The following is a 19,379-nucleotide window of genomic DNA, read 5'->3' on the forward strand; positions in this document are numbered from 1 at the left end:
GCCTCCAGGCCTGTGATTGGAGGGGCTGCCATGAAGACCTCTGACATGCCTTGGAGACATTTTCCCCATTGTCTTGGGGATTAAGTAATTCCTCATTACTTATGCAAATTTCTGCAGCTGCCTTCAATTTCTCCTCAGAAAATGGGATTTTCTTTTCTATCACATTGTCAGCCTGCAAATTTTCCAAACTTTTATGCTGTTTCCCTTTTAAAATAATGTTTTTAACAGCACCCAAGTCATATCTTTAATGCATTGCTGCCTAGAAATTTCTTCCACCAGATACCCTAAATCATCTCTTTCAAGTTCAAAGTTCCACAAATCTCTAGGGCAGGGGCAAAATGCTGCCAGTCTCTTTGCTAAAACATAACAAGAGTTACTTTTGCTCCACTTCCCAACAAGTTCCTCATCTCCATCTGAGACCACCTCAGCCTGGATTTCATTGTTCATATCATTATCAGCATTTTGGTCAAAGCCATTTAACAAGTCTCTAGGGAATTCCAAACTTCCCCACATTTTCATTTCTTCTTCTGAGCCCTCCAAACTGTTCCAACCTCTGCGTGTTACCAAGTTCCAAAGTTGCTTCTACATTTTTGAGTATCTTTTCAGCAGTGCCCCACTCTACTGGTACCAATTTACTGTATTAGTCTGCTTTCACACTGCTGATGAAGACATACCTGAGACTTGGCAATTTACAAAAGAAAGAGGTTTATTGGACTTACAGTTCCACGTGGCTGGGGAGGCCTCACCATTATGGCAGAAGGTGAAAGTCACATCTCACATCGCAGCAGACAAAAGAGAACTTGTTCAGGGAAACTGCCATTTTAAAAACATCTTGTGAGACTTATTCACTATCATGAGGACAGCATGGAAAAGACCTGCCCCCATGATTCAATTACCTCCCACCAGGTCCCTCCCATAGCACGTGGGAATTCAAGATGAAATTTGGGTGGGGACAGAGCCAAACCATGTCACAGTCCCACCAACAATGTATACACATTTTCTTTTCTCTGCGATTTTGTCAGCATTTGTTATTTTTTGAGTTCTTAATAATAGCCATTCTGAGTGGTGTGAGATGTTATCTCATTGTGGTTTTGATTTGCATTTCTCTGATGATTGGTGATGTTGAGGACTTTTTCACATGCTTCTTGACCACATGTACGTCTTCTTTTGAAAAGTGTCTGTTCATGTTCTTTGTTCACGTTTTAATGGGGTTGTTTGTTTTTTTCTTGTAAATTTAAGTTCCTTATAGATTGTGGATATTCAACATTTATTGGATATATAGCTTGCATATATTTTCTCCCATTCTGTAGGCTGTCTGTTTACTCTATTGATAATTTCTTTTGCTGTGCAGAAGCTCTTCAGTTTAATCAGATTCCATTTGACAATTTTTGGGTTTTGTTGCAATTGTTTTTGGCAGCTTCATCATGAAATCTTTGCCAGGACGTATGTCTACAATGACATTTTTTAGGTTGTCTTCTGGGTTTTTATAGTTGTAGGTTTTACATATAAGTCTCTAACCTAGCTTGCATTGATTTTTGTATATGGTGTAAGGAAGGAGTTCAGCTTTAATCTTCTTCACAGGGCTAACCAGTTATTCCAGTTCCATTTGTTGAATAGGGTATCCTTTCCTCATTGCCTATTTTGTCAACTTTGTCAAAGATCAGACTGTTGTAGGTGTATGGTTTTATTTCTGGAGTCTCTGTTCCATCAATCTATGTGTTTTTCTTTTCTTTTTTCTTTTTTCTTTTCTTTTTTTTTTTGTACCATGCTGTTTTGGTTACTGTAACCTTGTAGTATAGTTTGAAGTCAGGTAATGTGATGTCTCCAGCTTTGTTCTTTGTGCTTAGTAGTGCCTTGGCTATTGGAGCTCTTTTTGGGTTCCATATGAATTTTAAAATAGTTTTTTATAATTATGTGAAGAATGCCATTGACAGTTTATAGGAATAGCATTGAATCTATAAATTGCTTTGGGCAGTATGGCCATTTTAACAATATTGATTCTTCCTATCCATAAGCATTGAATCTTTATGTCATCTCTGATTTCTTTGAGCAGGGTTTTGTAATTCTCATTGTAGAAATTTTTCACCTCCTTGGTTAGCTGTATTCCCAGTTATTTTATTCCTTTCCTGGCACTTGTGAATGTGATTCATTCCTGATTTGGCTCTCAGCTTGGCTATTGTGCATTGGCCAGTGATTTTTGTGCATTGATTTTGTATCCTGAAACTTTGCTGAAGTTGTTTATTAGCTGAAGGGGCTTCTGGGCCGAGACTATGGGGTTTTCCAGATATAGAATTATTTTGTCTACAAAAGGAGATAGTTTGACTTCCTCTCTTCCTATTTCTATGTCTTTAGTTTCTTTCTCTTGCCTGACTGCTCTGGCTAGAATATCCAGTACAATGTTGAATATGAGTGGTGAAAGTGGGCATCCTTATCTTGTTCCAATTCTCAAATGTTTCAAGTTTTTGCTCATTCAGTATGATGTTTGCTGTGGGTTTGTTACATATGGCTCTTATTATTTTGAGGTATGTTCCTTCACTGCCTAGTGTATCAAGGGTTTTTAACATGAAAAGATTTTGCATTTTATCAAAGGCCTTTTCTGCATCTATTGAAATGATCATGTGGTTTTGGTTTTAGTTCTGTTTATGTGATGAATCACATTTATTGCTTCAGGTATGTTGAACAAACCTTGCATCCCAGAGATAAATCCTACTTGATAGTGGCTGATTAATTTTTTGATGTCTTGCTGGATTTTGTTTGCTGATATTTTGTTGAGGAATTTTGCATCTATATTTATCAAGAATATTGTCCTGAGGCTTTCCTTTTGTTCTTTCTCTGCCAGGTTTTGGTATCAGGAAGATGCTGGCCTCATAGAATGAGTTAGAGAGGAGTCCCTTCTCCTCAATTTTTTGAAATACTTTCAATAGGAATGGTACCAGCTTTCTTTTTTACATGTGATAGAATTTAGTTGTGACTTCATCTGATCCTGTGCTTTTTATGATTGGTAGGCTTTTGATTACTGATTCAATTTCAGAACTCATTGTTGGTTTGTTCAGGGATTCCATTTCTTCCTGGTTCAAACTTGGGAGGTGTAGGTTTCCAAGAATTTATCCATTTATTCTAGGTTTTCTAGTTTTTGTGCTTGAAGGTATTAGTAGTAGTCTCTGAGCATTGTTTGTATTTCTGTGGGTTGGTGGTAATGTCCTCTTTGTTATTTCTGATTGTGTTTACTTGGATCGTCTCTCTTTTTTTCTTTATTTGTCTAGCTAGTGATCTACTAATCTTATTTATTCTTTCAAAAAACCAACTCCTGATGTGTTGATCTTTTGTATAGTTTTTCACATCTTAATTTCCTTCAGTTTGCCTCTGATTTTGGTTATTTCTTGTCTTCTGCTAGCTCTGGGGTTGGTTTGCTCTTGTTTCTCTAGTTACTCTAGGTGTTATGTTAGTTGCTAATTTAAGATATTTCTATTTGATGCGGGCAGTTAATGCTATAAATTTTTCTCTTAACACTGCTATAGCTGTGTCCTAGAGATTCTGGTATGTTGTATCTTTGTTCTCGTTAGTTTCAAAGCATTTCTTGATGTCTACCTTAGTTTCATTGTTTACGCAAAAGTTACTTAGGAGCAGGTTGTTTAATTTCCATGTAACTGTGTGCTTTTGAGCAGTTTTCTTAGTATTGATTTCTATTTTTATTGTATTGTGATCCAAGAGTGTATTTGGTATAATGTGGGTTTTTTTAATTTGCTGAGGATTGTTTTATGGCCAATTGTGTGGTCAATTTTGGTGTATGTGCCTATGCAAAGGAGAAAAATGTATATTCTGTTGTTTTTGGATAAAGAGTTCTGTTAGGTGTATGTTAGGCCCATTTTGTAAAATATTGAGTTCAGGTCCCAAATATCTTTGTTAGTTTTCTGCCTCAATTATCTAATACTGTCAGTGGGGTGTTGAAGTCTCCCACTATTACTGTTTGGTTATCTAAATCTCTTTGTAGGTCTTTAAGAAATTGCTTTATAAATCTGGGTGTTCCAGTGTTGCATGCATATATATTTAGGACAGTCAGATCTTCTTGTTGAATTAAACTCTTTACCATTATATAATGTCCTTCTGTGTCTTTTTTGATTACCATTGGTTTAAAGTCTGTTTTGTCTGAAATTAGAACAGCAATCCCTGCTTTTTCTTGTTTTCCATTTACTTGGTAGATTTTTCTCCTTCCCTTCACTTTAAGTCTATGGGTGTCATTACATGTCAGATGATTCTCTTGAAGACAGCATAGAGTTGGGTCTTGCTTTCTTTATTCAGCTTGACATTCTTTGCCTTCTAATTGGGGCATTTAGCCAATTTACATCCAAGGTTAATATTGATCAGTTGAGGTTTGATTTTAGCTGGTTATTATTCAGACTTGATTGCTAGACTGCTTTATAGTGTTAATGGTCTATGTACTTAAGCATGTTTTTGTGGTGGACAATATTAGTCTTTCCTTTCCATATTTAGCACTCCCTTAAGGACCTCTTGTAAGACAGTCTACTGGTAAGAATTCCCTTAGCATTTGCTTGTCTGAAAAAGATCTTGGTCAGGCATGGGGGCTCACGCCTGTAATCCCAGCACTTTGGGAGACCAAGGTCGTTGGATCACCTGAGGTCAGGAGTTTGAGACTAGCCTGGCCAACATGGTGAAACCGTGTGTCTACCAATAATACAAAAATTAGCCAGGCATGGTGGTACACACCTGGTAATCCCAGCTACTCCGGAGGCTGAGGCAGGATAATCGCTTGAACCTGGGAGGTGGAAGTTGCAGTGAGCTGAGATCGCACCACCGCACTCCAGCCTGGGTGACAGAGCAAGACCCCATCTTAAAAAAAAAAAAAAAAAAAATCTTATTTTTTCCTTCACGTTAGTCTGGTGCAGTTCCCTTTTCAGTGATCTGCTCCTTCTTTCTAGATGCCTTTAACATTTTGTCTTTCATTTCAGACTTGGAAATCTGATTACTGTGTGTCTTGGGGACAGTCATCTTGTATAGTATGTCACAGGGGTTCTCTGTATTTCTTGAATTTGAATGTTGGCCTCTCTAACAAGGTTAGGGAAATTTTCGTGGATGATGTCTGTAACTATGTTTTCCAAGTTGCTTGCTTTCTCTCCCTCTCTTTCAGGATAGCCAATGAGTCATAGGTTTGGTCTCTTTTCATAATCCCATGTATCTCAGAAGTTTTGTCAATTCTTTTTTGTTTCTTCTTTACTTTTGTCTGATTGAGTTACTTCAGAGAAGCAGTTTTTGAGCTCTGGGATTCTTTCCTCAGCTTGGTTGATTCTGTTGTTAATACTTGTAATTGTACTATGAAATTCTTGAAGTGAGTTTTTCAGCTCTGTCAGATCAGTTTGGTTTCTTTCTTTCTTTCTTTTTCTTCTTTCTTTTTTTATTTTTTATTTTTGACAGAGTCTCACTCTGTTGCCCAGGCAATGGCACAATCTTGGCTCATTACAACCTCCGCCTCCCAGGTTCAAATGATTCCTCTGCCTCAGCCTCCCGAGTAGCTGGGATTACAGTGCCTGCCACCTTGCCCATTTTTAATAGAGACAGGGTTTCACCATGTTGACCAGGCTGGTCTCAAACTCCTGTCTTAAAGTGACCTGCCCACCTTGGCCTCCCAAAGTGCTGGGATTATAGGCATGAGCCACCGCATCCAGCCTGGTTCTTTCTTAAAATTGCCATTTTGCCTTTTATCTCCTCTATCATTTTATTGTATTCCTTAGATTCCTCGGATTGGGTTTCAACTTTCTCCTGAATATTGATGACCTTTGTTCCTATCCATATTCTGAATTCTATTTCTGTCATTTCAGCCATTTCAGCCTGGTGAAGAACCATTGTTGGGGAACTACTGCAGTTATTTGGAGGTAAGAAGACACTCTGGCTTTTTGAGCTGCCGGAGTTCTTGTGCTGGTTCTTATTTGTGTGGGTTAGTGTTCCTTTAATTGTGGTGTAATTTGAGTATAGTCTGTTGTCTTCATTTCTGGATGTTTTCAGCAGGCTGAAGCTTCGTGCAGGGTCTTTTGTAGCTGATTTCTTGTCCTTGGTTTCACGGGGTGTATAATAGCAAAGTATTTTTGGTGTTGAAGTTTGGGTGGTGATCCAGTAGATGGCACTTAAGTGTAATAGCCAGTAGATAGGCTCTTGCTCGGCCACATGGCTCCTCTGTATTTCCTTGTGTTTGCAGCCATGCTCCATCTCTGTGCTTTGAGAGTGTGGACTCCTCTCCCACTCAAGTGTTGACCGCAGATCTCAGTTTGGCACTCCTGGGTTGCACATCCACAGCCCTGGGACAAGCTCAGCCTTTATGTTGCCTGCCTGGCTTAGGGGCAGCAGGGGCAGGGACTTCAGCAGTGGCAATGGCAAAAGGTCTTTCACTTGTCTCTTACGGCTCTACCCTCAGAGAAGTGCAGGGCCCTTACCAATCTGGGAGATTGGCCTGGAGTGGGGCAGCTGTATGGGCTTAACCTGGGGGCCCTGTCTGGCAACAAATAGTGGGGGCAGGGAACTCATGCGGAAGACAGACTGGCCTCTTCTCCTTATAGCGGCTGCAGCACGCTAGAGGTGTAAGGCACTCAGGGTCTTTGTTCCTTCCCAGTCTGAAGTCAGCAAGGGTCGTACCCCTACAGTGGCAGTAGCAGTGGCAGAGGTGCTCTCAGTTGCCTCTGGGAGCTCCACCCCAGAGAAACACAGCCACTGCCAATGGGAATGTTAAGCCAGGGGTTGGGACAACTGTACTGTGGGCCTGAGCCAGGGGCCCTGCTTGGTAAAGAGCAGGGTGTCAGGGCTCACAGGGCAGACAGAATGAGCTCCTTTCCTTATGGTTACTGTGGGGTGCTGGAGCACAAATAAAGCCCTCAGACTCTTTGTTTCTTCCCCAGTCCAAGAGGAACAAGGGCAAAACTGCTGCAGTGGCAATGGCAGACAGATTGTCAGTTGCCACTCAGAGCTCGGTCCTAGGGAAACACAGAGCTACTACCAGTGGGAATGCTCAGTCAGGGGTGGGGCAGCTGCTCTGTGGCCCCCAGCCGAGGACCCTGCCTGGTGAAGACTAGGGGGTGGGGGCTCACAGGAAAAAGAGTCTGAGCTCCTCTCCATAGGGTGGCTGTGACATGCTGGAGGTGCCAGCAATGTGACCAGACCCTTTGTTCCTCCTCCTGCCCAAGGGTAGTAAGGGTGGTACCACTGCAGCCGAAATGCGAGAGGGTCTGAGGGTTGTCTCTGGGATTTCCTTTCCAGGGAAATGCAGAGCCACCACCGACTGATGTGTTCAGGCAGAGGCAGGGCGGTTGTGCTGGGTGCCCAGTTTCAGAGGCTGTATTAGTCCATTCTTGTACTGCTATAAACACCTGAGAGTGGTAATTTATAAAGAAAAGAGGTTTAATTGGGTCACGGTTCTTCCGGCTGTACAGGAAGCATGGCAGCATCTGCTTCTGGGGAGGCCTCAGGGAGCTTTGACTCATGGTGGAAGGCAAAGCTGGAGCAGGCATCTTAATGGCAGGAGCAGGACCAAGGTGAGTAGGGCGGGCAGTGCCACACACTTTTTAAAAGCCAGATCTGGTGAGAACTCACTATCATGACAGAGTACCAAGGGGGAAATCCACCCCCATGATCCAATCATCTCCCACCAGGCCCCACCTCCAATACTGGGGATTACAATTTAACATAAGATTTGGGCTGGGACACAGATGCTAACTATGTCAAAGGCCCTGCCCAGTGAGGAGTAACAGGACCTACCTGGAACACAGTCTGGTTGCTTTTCCATAAGGCAGCGGTGCTGTGCTGGAGGTCCTCCTTAGTCCTTATTCCTTAGTCTTTTTGCTCCCTGCCAAGCCTGAGGGCAGCAGGAGCAGGAGCTGTAGAGAACAAAAATAGCAGGTCTGCCCACTATTGCTGGGAGTTCTGTCCCAGGGCAATGCAGGGCTGCCAATGCTACATGAAACTGGACTTCATTCTTGGCAGAATGTGGTAGGCTCCCATTTACCAGCACCCTACCACACAACAGATTAAGATACCCACACCCTCTAAACCCATGAATCTGAAAATTGGCATCATAAAAAAGTACTTTCACACATTGTGGGTTTAGAACCTGCCTGAGCACCCAAGCGGGGATGGGGTGAGTGGGGACCCAGGTTATGAGGCCATGCCCAATAAGGAGTAGTAGGGACAACAAACCATGAGGAAAACAGAGTGTCCACTTTTCTTTAAGGCAGCTGTGCTCGGTGGAGGGCTGCATTAGTCCTTCATCTTTTCACACTCTCCCAAGCCTCAGGGCAGCAAGGGCAGGAGCTCCAGAGCAGCCAAAATGGCAGGCCTGTCTGCCACCACTGGGAGCTCCATCGCAGGGCAGTGCAGAGCTGCTACCAGCACCCCAGGAGGGGTGAGGTGGCTGGGGTCCCACGTTGGGAGGCCCTGCCCACTGAGGGTAAGTGGGGGCAGTGACCCACATGGAAAACAGTCTGGCCACTTTTTCATAAGACAGCTGCACTGTGTTGGGGGCTGTGTTAGTCTTTTCTTTTTTTTCTTTTTTTTAAATTATTATTATACTTTAAGTTTTAGGGTACATGTGCACAATGTGCAGGTTAGTTACATATGTATACATGTGCCATGCTGGTGTGCTGCACCCATTAACTCGTCATTTAGCGTTAGGTATATCTCCTAATGCTATCCCTCCCCCCTCCCCCCACCCCACAACAGTCCCCAGAGTGTGATGTTCCCCTTCCTGTGTCCATGTGTTCTCATTGTTCAATTCCCATCTATGAGTGAGAACATGTGGCATTTGGTTTTTTGTCCTTGCGATAGTTTACTGAGAATGATGATTTCCAATTTCATCCATGTCCCTACAAAGGACATGAACTCATCATTTTTTATGGCTGCATAGTATTCCATGGTGTATATGTCCCACATTTTCTTAATCCAGTCTGTCATTGTTGGACATTTGGGTTGGTTCCAAGTCTTTGCTATTGTGAATAGTGCCACAATAAACATACGTGTGCATGTGTCTTTATAGCAGCATGATTTATAGTCCTTTGGGTATATACCCAGTAATGGGATGGCTGGGTCAAATGGTATTTCTAGTTCTAGATCCTTGAGGAATCGCCACACTGACTTCCACAAGGGTTGAACTAGTTTACAGTCCCACCAACAGTGTAAAAGTGTTCCTATTTCTCCACATCCTCTCCAGCACCTGTTGTTTCCTGACTTTTTAATGATTGCCATTCTAACTGGTGTGAGATGGTATCTCATTGTGGTTTTCATTTGCATTTCTCTGATGGCCAGTGATGATGAGCATTTTTTCATGTGTCTTTTGGCTGCATAAATGTATTCTTTTGAGAAATGTCTGTTCATATCCTTCATCCACTTTTTGATGGAAGCATACCCTTTGAAAACTGGCACAAGACAGGGATGCCCTCTCTCACCACTCCTATTCAACATAGTGTTGGAAGTTCTGGCCAGGGCAATTAGGCAGGAGAAGGAAATAAAGGGTATTCAATTAGGAAAAGAGGAAATCAAATTGTCCCTGTTTGCAGACGACATGATTGTATATCTAGAAAACCCCATTGTCTCAGCCCAAAATCTCCTTAAGCTGATAAGCAACTTCAGCAAAGTCTCAGGATACAAAATCAATGTACAAAAATCACAAGCATTCTTATACACCAATAACAGACAAACAGAGAGCCAAATCATGAGTGAACTCCCATTCACAATTGCTTCAAAGAGAATAAAATACTTAGGAATCCAACTTACAAGGGACGTGAAGGACCTCTTCAAGGAGAACTATAAACCACTGCTCAATGAAATAGGATACAAACAAATGGAAGAACACTCCATGCTCGTGGGGGCTGTGTTAGTCTTTAATTGCTTTGCTCCCTCCTGAGTCTGAGGGCAGGGGGAGCTGGGAGCTGCAGAGCCAGAAAACTAAGGGGCCTGCCTGCCACCACTGGAAACTCCATCCCAGGGAAGTGCAGAGGCCAGAGAGTTCAGGCGGTACTGGGGGCTGCACTAGGGTCCTAGGCCAGTGGGCCTAGTCTGGTGGGGTACAGTGGAGGTAAGGCCTGCGGTCCGTCCACTCCTCAGCCCTGTCGATTCAGCCTCTATCCCAGGGACGTGTGAAGGAGTCCCGCTGCCCCCACCGCCAGAGCTGCAATAGCTGGTGCCAGGGTGCCCAGGGGTCTAAGATCCTCAGGAAGCCACGTGCACCTGAGTGGTGGCTTTGCCCAGGCTCTAAGCAGCTCTTCATGTCAGTCTGGAGGCCCATTTCCCGGCAGTGGGGAGCCTCTCCTGGCTCCCTGCCGATCCTGAGTGGGTAGCTGTCTTGTCTCTCTCTTCTCCCTTCTCCATGATTTGTGTTGCTTCCCCGATGAATCCCAACTTATCCACCTGCATGATCCAGTTGAAGAGCTAATGTTTATTCGCCTTATTCGCCACTCTTTCTCCTCTCTGTGAAAGTGGCACACACCAGCCGCTTCTAGTCAGCCATCTCGGCAAAAAAAAAAAAGAAAAAAAAAATCTAGTGTCTTTCTTTCTACACTGAATGGCAGTGGAACTCTAAGATTCAGCGGAACCTGGCAGTTTGTTCCCACTGGGTGGCCAGTGCTACATCAAACTGGACTTCATTCTTGTCAACATGTGGTAGGCTCCCATTTACCAGCACCCTGCCACATGATAATGCAACAAATCCACACCCTCTAAACCCATGAATCTGAAAGTTGGCATCATAAAAAAGTACTTTCACACATTGTGGTTTTAGAATCAATTTATTTTAAGAAAACTTTTTTTAAAATTTTTCTTTCATGAATATTTCATTATTCATCACTCTATTTTCTCTGCTGTAGCTAAGCAGAATAATGCTGAGAAAACAGTTCAAAGGTTATTGTAGAGGATTCAAATCTCCACTGCCAGCTTAAAATCTACAACACTTTCCCTTTTGTTGTTTAAAGTAAAGGTAAATGTTGACTGCATTCTTTGGAATCATACCCAGAATATAGTTGCTGAAGGTGAGAATACAAAGTACAAATGTCTGCTCAGAAGGTAAAGAAAGCCAGCAAAAAAAAAAAAAAAAAACAAAACTGGTCCCAGAAGGCAGAGCAAGCCAGCAGCGTAGTTTTGCCATGTAACAGTATTACTGTAGAGGGAGATTCAGTGGTATTTTAAATGGTTTTATTTTAAAAGATAAGAAAGGAAAAGAGAGAAAGATACCTCGCCAGTGTAAACTTTCGACAATGAACAGCTGCCACTTTATGTGCTTTTATTGTACTGCAGCTATTAACTGTGCTTCCTTAAAATGATTTAAAATTTTTGATTTTATAATACTTAGAAACAGAGGTCTTAAAGGCAACACCCAATGGTTAAAATCATTGCTTTAAAAAAACCTTTCTAGCTGGACACAGTGACAAGCACATGTAGGTTCAGCTACTCAGGAGACGGGTTGGGAGGATCACTTGAGCCCAGGAGTTCAAGGCTAGCCAGGGAAACATGGCAGGACCCTGTCTCTGAAAATATAAAAAACAAAATACATTTCTGATAAGGAGCAAAACTAATAGCTGCTTTTCTGTGTTTACAGTGCAGACTTGGGAAGGTAACATTTTTATGTAACATGAGGTCACAGCCTGACTAGAAACTATTGTAGGGGACATAAACAGCTGTTGGCTGGCTGGCTTGCTTCTCCTGATGAATATTTACAGCAGAGACTGGCTATAGATGCCAGCAGCTGGCCTTCCCAACAGTGTCTTAATCATTACAGACAATGGAGTAGCCTGCATTGGCCTTTGAAGCAGTGTATTCCCTTACGATCTGACCACGGTAGCCTGTTTCCCTCATGAACAGTAGAGGCCACTATTCCATGACACTTGCAAGATCTCTTCAGAAGCTAGTCATTCATGTAAGTAAATTATATTCCTGCTAGATGCGGAACAGATGAACCAAGGTCCAAGATAACAGCAAACTTGTCCCATTTTTCACAGGTACATAGGCTCTAGCCAGATTTGAGCTTCAAGAAAATAGATGTGGAAAACAGATAGATGTGGATGATAAAGTATTTGAGTATCAATCCCAAGGGCTGAGTCACTACCTACCATTTTAATCCACCTTAAATCTTCAGAATATGCATCCTCAGTGAATTTCTTTATGAGGTCTCTGTCCTTACACCTATGTGCACACTGAAGCAGGACTTCACACTTTGACAAGTGCCAGAGATAGATCTCACTCCACAATGCCACATATATTAGGTTATAATAATCTTATGTCTTTATAATTCTATATCTTATATATTACAATTATATACAAATATATATAACACCTATTATATAACATATATTTTACGTATTATATGTTATCTATATATAATAGATATTATATATTATTATGATATATAATTGTTTATATATTATATATTATATTTACTATAATTTATGATATATAATAATTATATATCTAATATATAATATAGATATATAGTAGGTATATGATATATTATATATCAGATATAATATATTAACATATGTTATATGTTATATATCTATTTATAATTATATAAATATTTATAATCTATGAATATGATATATAAATAATATACAAATATATTGGGTTATATTATATAACACACATATACAATAGATATTATATTTCATATATATGTGTGTGTGTACATATATATATATATATGATTCACGGAGACAAAGGCAAAGGATGACTGTCAGTCATCATACTGCAGAAACTGAATCATCCCCTTGGACATGTTTATTTTTTCTATTCATAGTCCTCTCTCTTCCCATCTCTTTAATCAATCTACCTTTCCCCTCCTCATCGTAGCCTAAAATAAATTGCTGCCTAGAACCATTCAGCTCTCTCTCTTAACTTTTGTTTTCTACCCAGTAAAACTAAAGTTTGGGAGCTATCCGTACAGTAAGCTGAGTTCATTCTGCCATACACATGCAAGTGTGTCAGCAGACCCAGAAAGAGCATGCCATGTGCTTGCCATGACACTCACCTTTCCCCCTTATACAGACATGATAATGTTCCATTTATGGGCACTTATGATGTGCTAGGCACTTCACTTTAGTGCTTCATGTGCATCGTTGTTTTACACAATCTTCTAAGGTAGATATCATTATGCGCAGTTTCAGTTCACAAATAAGCCAGGTTCACTGAGTAAACAGCACAACCTAGGTTCTGAGTTGAAAAAAACCAGGATATATGCCTGTATCTGGCCCCAAAGCTTGGCCTGTCTGTAAAACCTCTATTGCTTCTGACAACAGGCATTGAGCAGATGGCTGGCCAGGGACATGTTGGGGCACAGCCCAGGGTAGGGGAAAGTTCACCTACCTGTGAAGGGAGAAACCCCAACCTTGACTACATTTATAGAAGAACTAGGCACCAGAGGGACTCTCAAATCACAGACTCATAGAATTGGCAAGAAATTTAGAGATTATTTCTCAGGTACCATGAGATACTTTCCCAAGATCACACAATTAACTAGTGACAGAACTAGAATAAGAACCCAGTCTTGTGAGTCCTTTTTTTTTCTTTTTACTGTTTTTTTTTTTTTTTTGAGACAGAGTTTCACTCTTGTTGCCCAGGCTGGAGTGCAATGGCATGATCTCGGCTCACTGCAGCCTCCGCCTCCCAGGTTCAAGTGATTCTCCTGCCTCAGCCTCCCGAGTAGCTGGAATTACAGGTGGCTGCCACCACACCCAGCTAATTTTTGTATTTTTAGTAGAGATGTAGAGACGGGGTTTCACCATGTTGGTCAGGCTGGTCTCGAACTCCTGACCTCAGGTGATCCACCCACCTCGGTATCCCAAAGTGCTGGGATTGTCAACTACACTTATGTCTTCTGAGGGCATGAGAGGATATATGTTGCTCATCTAACTCTTCTAAGTCTTATGTATTCTAAGTGTTGCCTCTGGGGAAATAAAGCTTCATATTCGTCTCTGTGCTTCTGTAGAAAGTAAGGGGGGCAGGGTAGAGAAGAAAGGGTAACACTTGAAATACATGAAGCTTTTTTTAGCAAAGCACATTAATAAATCTTAAGCTGTGCAAAGTGTGAATGAGGGAGGAGGTGGTAAGTGCTAGAGCTAAAATGCTCTTCATGATAATATAAGGATTTTTTTTTTATCACAACTGGGAGACAGAGAAGCAGTAGGAGAGAAAGCTGAACAATGTCATGAGACTCTGAAATCTAAATTGGTGGAAATGGAGAAGGGCCTTTCAGAGGACCAGAAAAGCTAATATTCAATGTTAGAATATTTTTTAAACAGCGCTGCAACATGAGTACATGATTACCTCAATATCCAGTAAAATCTGCCACACATAGTTGTAGATATTTGCTTGTGCAAGTTGCTTCTTGTTAACTGGTTGTTATGGTTTGAATGCATGTGTACTTTCAAACTTCAAATATTGAAACCTATCACCAAAGCAATGGAGTTAGAAGGCAGGGCCTTTGGGAGGTGATTAATGTCCTTAAAGAAGAGGCTGCAGAGAACATTTGTCTTTTTTTTTTTTTTTTTTTTTGCCTTTCCACTCTTCCACCTTGTGAGGACACAGCAAACAAGGTGCCCTCTTGGAAGCAGAAAGCAGCTCTCACCAGACATCAAATCTGCCAGCACATTCATGTTGGACTCCCCACCCTTCAGAACCGTGAGACATTTCTGTTGTTTATAAGTCACCCTGTCTATGGTATTTTGTTATAGTAGGAGAAATGGACTAAGATACTCTTACAAGTGAATTTTGGAAGAAAGAAAGAGTCATGTCTGAACTTTAGGTCAATGCTGGATCGGGGATAAACAAATAGCCATGAGTTATAGAATGAAGTATTCTACAAATACTAGGAGAAAGTATTTGTAGAAATTTTCAGGGAAAAAAAGAAACCAACAGAACAGAACATAGAATGGGGGATGGAGCAAGGCAATCTTAGAATCAAAGAGTGGGTGGCTTCTGACATCTAGATTATAGAAGATTCTTCAACAGTGTTGTCTTCTTTCCTCTTCATTCTCTCAAAGGAGTCAGTAAAAGCTCCCTCTCACTTTCCCACCACACAAGAGGCAAACCATGTGGAAGGTTATAGAATTCCACCAGATTTTAATTGTGAGGTTGTAGGGTAGGTAGGTGTTAATTTTTCTCCTAAAATTAGAATGAATTTCCCTGGGTTTTATTATTGGATTCCATGCTCTGCTGTAAGAATATTTTAATGCAAATGAACTAAAATTGTATAATTTTTTGCTGTCATCTTTCATCCAAAGCACATAAAATTCCTAAGTTTCACTCAAAGTTTTAGCAGTACATTGTAAATTTCTTAAAGTACTGTGTATAACTATAGAAAATGTTGTACTTCACTATGCTAAGAAAATATTTTTTAAGCAAAATTTTCTGTTTATTCTATTTTTAGAAAATAACAGTTAAATTGACTTTCTCACCTCTAGACACTTCTCAGAGAACCATGAAAACAAATTCAAGGTGGAATAGTGACCTTCCTTGAGTCCCTTTAATTCATTATCTGCATCTGCATCTCCATTCTGATGCAAGTAGATGGAGGTTTTGCCTTGGTCATTCCTGTTAATTGAAAACACTCTGTTATCTTTTCTAAAATCAAGTTATGTTCTTGAGAGTGTATTTATTTTAAAAAATTCTGAAACTCAATTTCTCACTAATTCATATTAGCTTTTCTTTCATATTAGCTTTTTTTTAAGTTAACTTGTACTATATTCTCTGTGGAGTTAATATCTTGGTTGGAACCTTTCCACTCAAGAAATAAATGGTCCAGTGAAGAAAGCAATGTACCATTATCATCCTTATGCTTTGAAAATCTGTAGAATTTTGGAACTAGAAAAAAACTGAGACAATTGAGTTCTAGAGAAGTTAAGTGACTTACCTTGGGTTACACAGATAACTAGTACTAGAAGGCAGAACACACAGAATCGTAGAAACTTGAGTTTATAAGAGATTTTGAAGGGCAGTTAGTTCAATCTCTCAAATATATTTTTAAAGAGAGGCTTGCACATAGTGAACATTCAACAAATAGAAATTAAATGAATGTAGAAATGTACATACTGACCACTCTAGTGATTACTCAGCTTCTGCTTAGAAGCCATAAAGAAAAACCCCGCTTTCTCCGGTCCGTGCCTCCAAGATGACAAAGAAAAGAAGGAACAACGGTCGTGCCAAAAAGGGCCGCGGCCACGTGCAGCCTATTCGCTGCACTAACTGTGCCCGATGCGTGCCCAAGGACAAGGCCATTAAGAAATTCGTCATTCGAAACATAGTGGAGGCCGCAGCAGTCAGGGACATTTCTGAAGCGAGCGTCTTCGATGCCTATGTGCTCCCCAAGCTGTATGTGAAGCTACATTATTGTGTGAGTTGTGCAATTCACAGCAAAGTAGTCAGGAATCGATCTCGTGAAGCCCGCAAGGACCAAACACCCCCACCCTGATTTAGACCTGCGGGTGCTGCCCCACGTCCCCCACCAAAGCCTATGTAAGGAGCTGAGTTCTTAAAGACTGAAGACAGACTATTCTCTGGAGAAAAATAAAATGGAAATTGTACTTAAAAAAAAAAAAGAAAAACCCCAACAAAAGCATTTTCAAATTTGAAATATAACTGAATAAAAGCCTTTCTGATGGAAGTGAAAGAAGAGCCAAGGGGGGTAAAGAATAGGGTGTGTGTGTGTGTGTGTGTATGTGTGTGTTTAAATCAAGCATTTTTATTGTGGTAAAAAATACAAAATTTTTCATCTTAATCGTTTTTAAGTGTACAGTTCAGCAGCATTAAGTACATTCACACTTTTGTGTAACCATCACTGCCATCCATCTCCAGAACTCTTTTTATCTTGCAAAGCTGAAACTCTGTACCCATTAAACAACAATTCCCCATTTCCTTTTCTCCCAGTCCCTGGAAAACACCAATTTACTTTCTGTCTATGAATTTGACTACTTTAGGTACCTCATATAAGTGGAATTACACAGTATTGGTCTTTTCATGACTGGCTTATTTCACTTCATATGTCTTCAAGGTTCATCCATGTTGCAGCATACAAGATTCCCTTTCTTTTTAAGACTGAATAATTCATCTGTTAATGGACACTTATATTGTTTCCACATTTTAGCTATTGTGAATAATGCTGCTATGAACATGGGGGTACAGATATCTCTTCAAGATTTTGCTTTCAATTCTGGCTATATATCCAGAAGGAGAATTGTTGAATCATATGATAATTCTATTTTGAATTTTTTAAGGAACCACCATACTGTTTTCCATACAGTAGCTGCCCCACTTTACATTTTGACCAATAGCACACAAAAGTTCCAATATCTCCACACCTTCATCAACATATATTTTTTGTATTTTTGATAGTAGTCATCCTAATGGGTGTAAGATGATACCTCACCATGTTTTTTACTTTCACTTTTCTAATAATTAGTGACGTTGAGCATCCTTTCATGTGCTTACTGACCATTTGTTTATATCGTTTTTGAAGCAATGTCTATTCAAGTCATTTGCCTATTTTTAATCAAGTTGTTTGTTGTTATTTTTGAGTTCTCTCTTTATTCTGGATATTAATCCCTTATCAGACATATACTTTGCAAATATTTTCTCTCATTTTGTGGGTTGCCTTTTTACTCTGTCAATTAAGTCTTTTGAGGCCAAAAGTTTTTAATTTTTATGAAGATCAATTTGTTGTTGTTTTTGTTTTGTTGCTTAGGCCTTTGGTGTTATATCTAAAAAATTGTCAAATCTAGTGTTATAAAGACTTCATCCTGTGTCATATTTTATGTTTAGGCTTTTGATCCATTTTGAGTTAATTTTTGCATATGGCATTATGTGTGCAAAGGTCAAAATTCATTGTTTTGCAATGTGGTCATACAGTTTACCCAGGACTGTATGTTGAAAATACTAACCTTTCCCGCATTGAATTGTCTTGGCACCCTTCTCAAAACTCATTTGGCCATATATGTGAGGATTTACTTTTGGGCTCTCTATTCTGTTCCATTGGCCTATATGTCTGTCTTTATGCCAGCACCACTCTGGTTTGATTACTGTGGCTTTTTAGTATGTTTTCAAATCAGGAAGTATAAGCCTCCCACCTTCTTTTTAAAGATTATTTTAGCTATTTATTGTCTCTTAAGATTCCATGTAAATTTTAGGATAAACTTTTCTATTTCTGCCCAAAAAAAAGTCATTGGGATTTTGATAGGGATTGCATTGAATTTGTATACCACTTTGGGTAACATTGACACCTTAGCAATTTTAAGTCTCCCAATCCATGAATGTAAAATGTCTTTCTATTTATTTATTCTTTAATTTATTTCAGCAATGTTTCATAATTTTCTTTGTTTCTCTTTTACTTCCTAGGTTAATACTTAAGCATTTTATAATTTTTGAAGCTATTGTAAATGAAATTTTATTCATTTCCTCTTCAGATTGTTTATTGTTAGTGTGTAGAAATGCAAGTGATTTTTGTTTATTTTTGTTTCCTGCTACTTTGCTGAACTCATTTATTATTTTAACAATCTTATTAGGTGAAATCTTTGGAGTTTTCCATGTATAAAATCATGCCATCTGTAAACAGAGATACTTTTACTTTTCCCTTTCCAATTTAAATGACTTTTTACTTCTTTTTCTTGCCTTATTGCTCTGGCTAGAACTTCCAGTACTATGCTGAATAGAAATGGAAAACATGGGCATCCTTTCCTTGTTTCTGATCTAAGAAGAAAAGCTGTTAGTCTTTCACCATTGAATATGATGTTTGCTGTGAGTTTTTTCATATATGGCTTTTATTATGTTGAGGTAGTTTTCTTATAGTCCTAGTTTGTTGAGTGTTTTTAAAATCACAAAATGGTGTTAAATTTTGTTAAAGGTCCTTTCTGCGTCAATTGAGATAACTGTGTAATTTTGCCTTTATTCTGTTAATGTGGTGTATTACATTGATCAATTTTCACATGTTGGACCATCCTTGCATTCCAGGAATAAATTCCACTTGGTCGTGGGGTATAATCTCTTTAACATGCTGTTAAATTTAGTTTGCTGGTATTTTGTTAAAGATTTTGCATCAATGTTCATAAGGCATATTGTTTTGTAGTTTTCTTTTCTCACAGTGTTTTTGTCTGGCTTTTGTATCAGGACAATGCTGGCCTCATAGAATTAGTTAGGATGTAATTCCTTCTGTATGATATTTTTCAAAAGTTTGAGAATTGGTATTAGTTCTTCTCTAAATGTTTGGTACATTTCTCCAGTGATGCCATCAGGGTTTTCTTTATTGGGATTTTTTTATTGCTAAGCCAGTCTTCTTACTACTTATAGGTATATTCAGGTTTTCTAATTCTTCATGCTTCAGTCTTGGTAGGTTTTGTGTGTCTAGGAATTTA

At 39.8% G+C, this 19,379-nt stretch overlaps 1 protein-coding gene and 1 long non-coding RNA gene across 3 annotated transcripts in view; one reads left to right on the top strand and one right to left on the bottom strand.

The window, feature by feature from the left end:
- LOC134738281 (uncharacterized) overlaps positions 1-19,379 on the bottom strand; it is a 235,776-nt gene that overhangs the window by 131,863 nt on the left and 84,534 nt on the right. The window contains exons 4-5 of one of the 2 annotated variants that reach the window (XR_010123943.1): positions 7,759-7,877; positions 720-813 (exon numbers count right to left, since the gene is read on the bottom strand). This is a non-coding gene — a long non-coding RNA (uncharacterized LOC134738281). Of the gene's footprint in view, positions 1-719; positions 814-7,758; positions 7,878-15,434; positions 15,571-19,379 lie in introns of those variants that run through there. The other variant, XR_010123942.1, reaches the window with a different exon arrangement.
- Positions 16,123-16,580, top strand: LOC129014467 (small ribosomal subunit protein eS26-like). The gene has a single exon (XM_054451928.2). It carries the CDS (start codon positions 16,148-16,150, stop codon positions 16,445-16,447), a length of 300 nt encoding a protein of 99 aa, XP_054307903.1. The 5' UTR covers positions 16,123-16,147; the 3' UTR covers positions 16,448-16,580.

Source organism: Pongo pygmaeus, chromosome 16 (assembly GCF_028885625.2).
Source record: "Pongo pygmaeus isolate AG05252 chromosome 16, NHGRI_mPonPyg2-v2.0_pri, whole genome shotgun sequence".
Classification (NCBI taxonomy): Eukaryota; Metazoa; Chordata; class Mammalia; order Primates; family Hominidae; genus Pongo; species Pongo pygmaeus.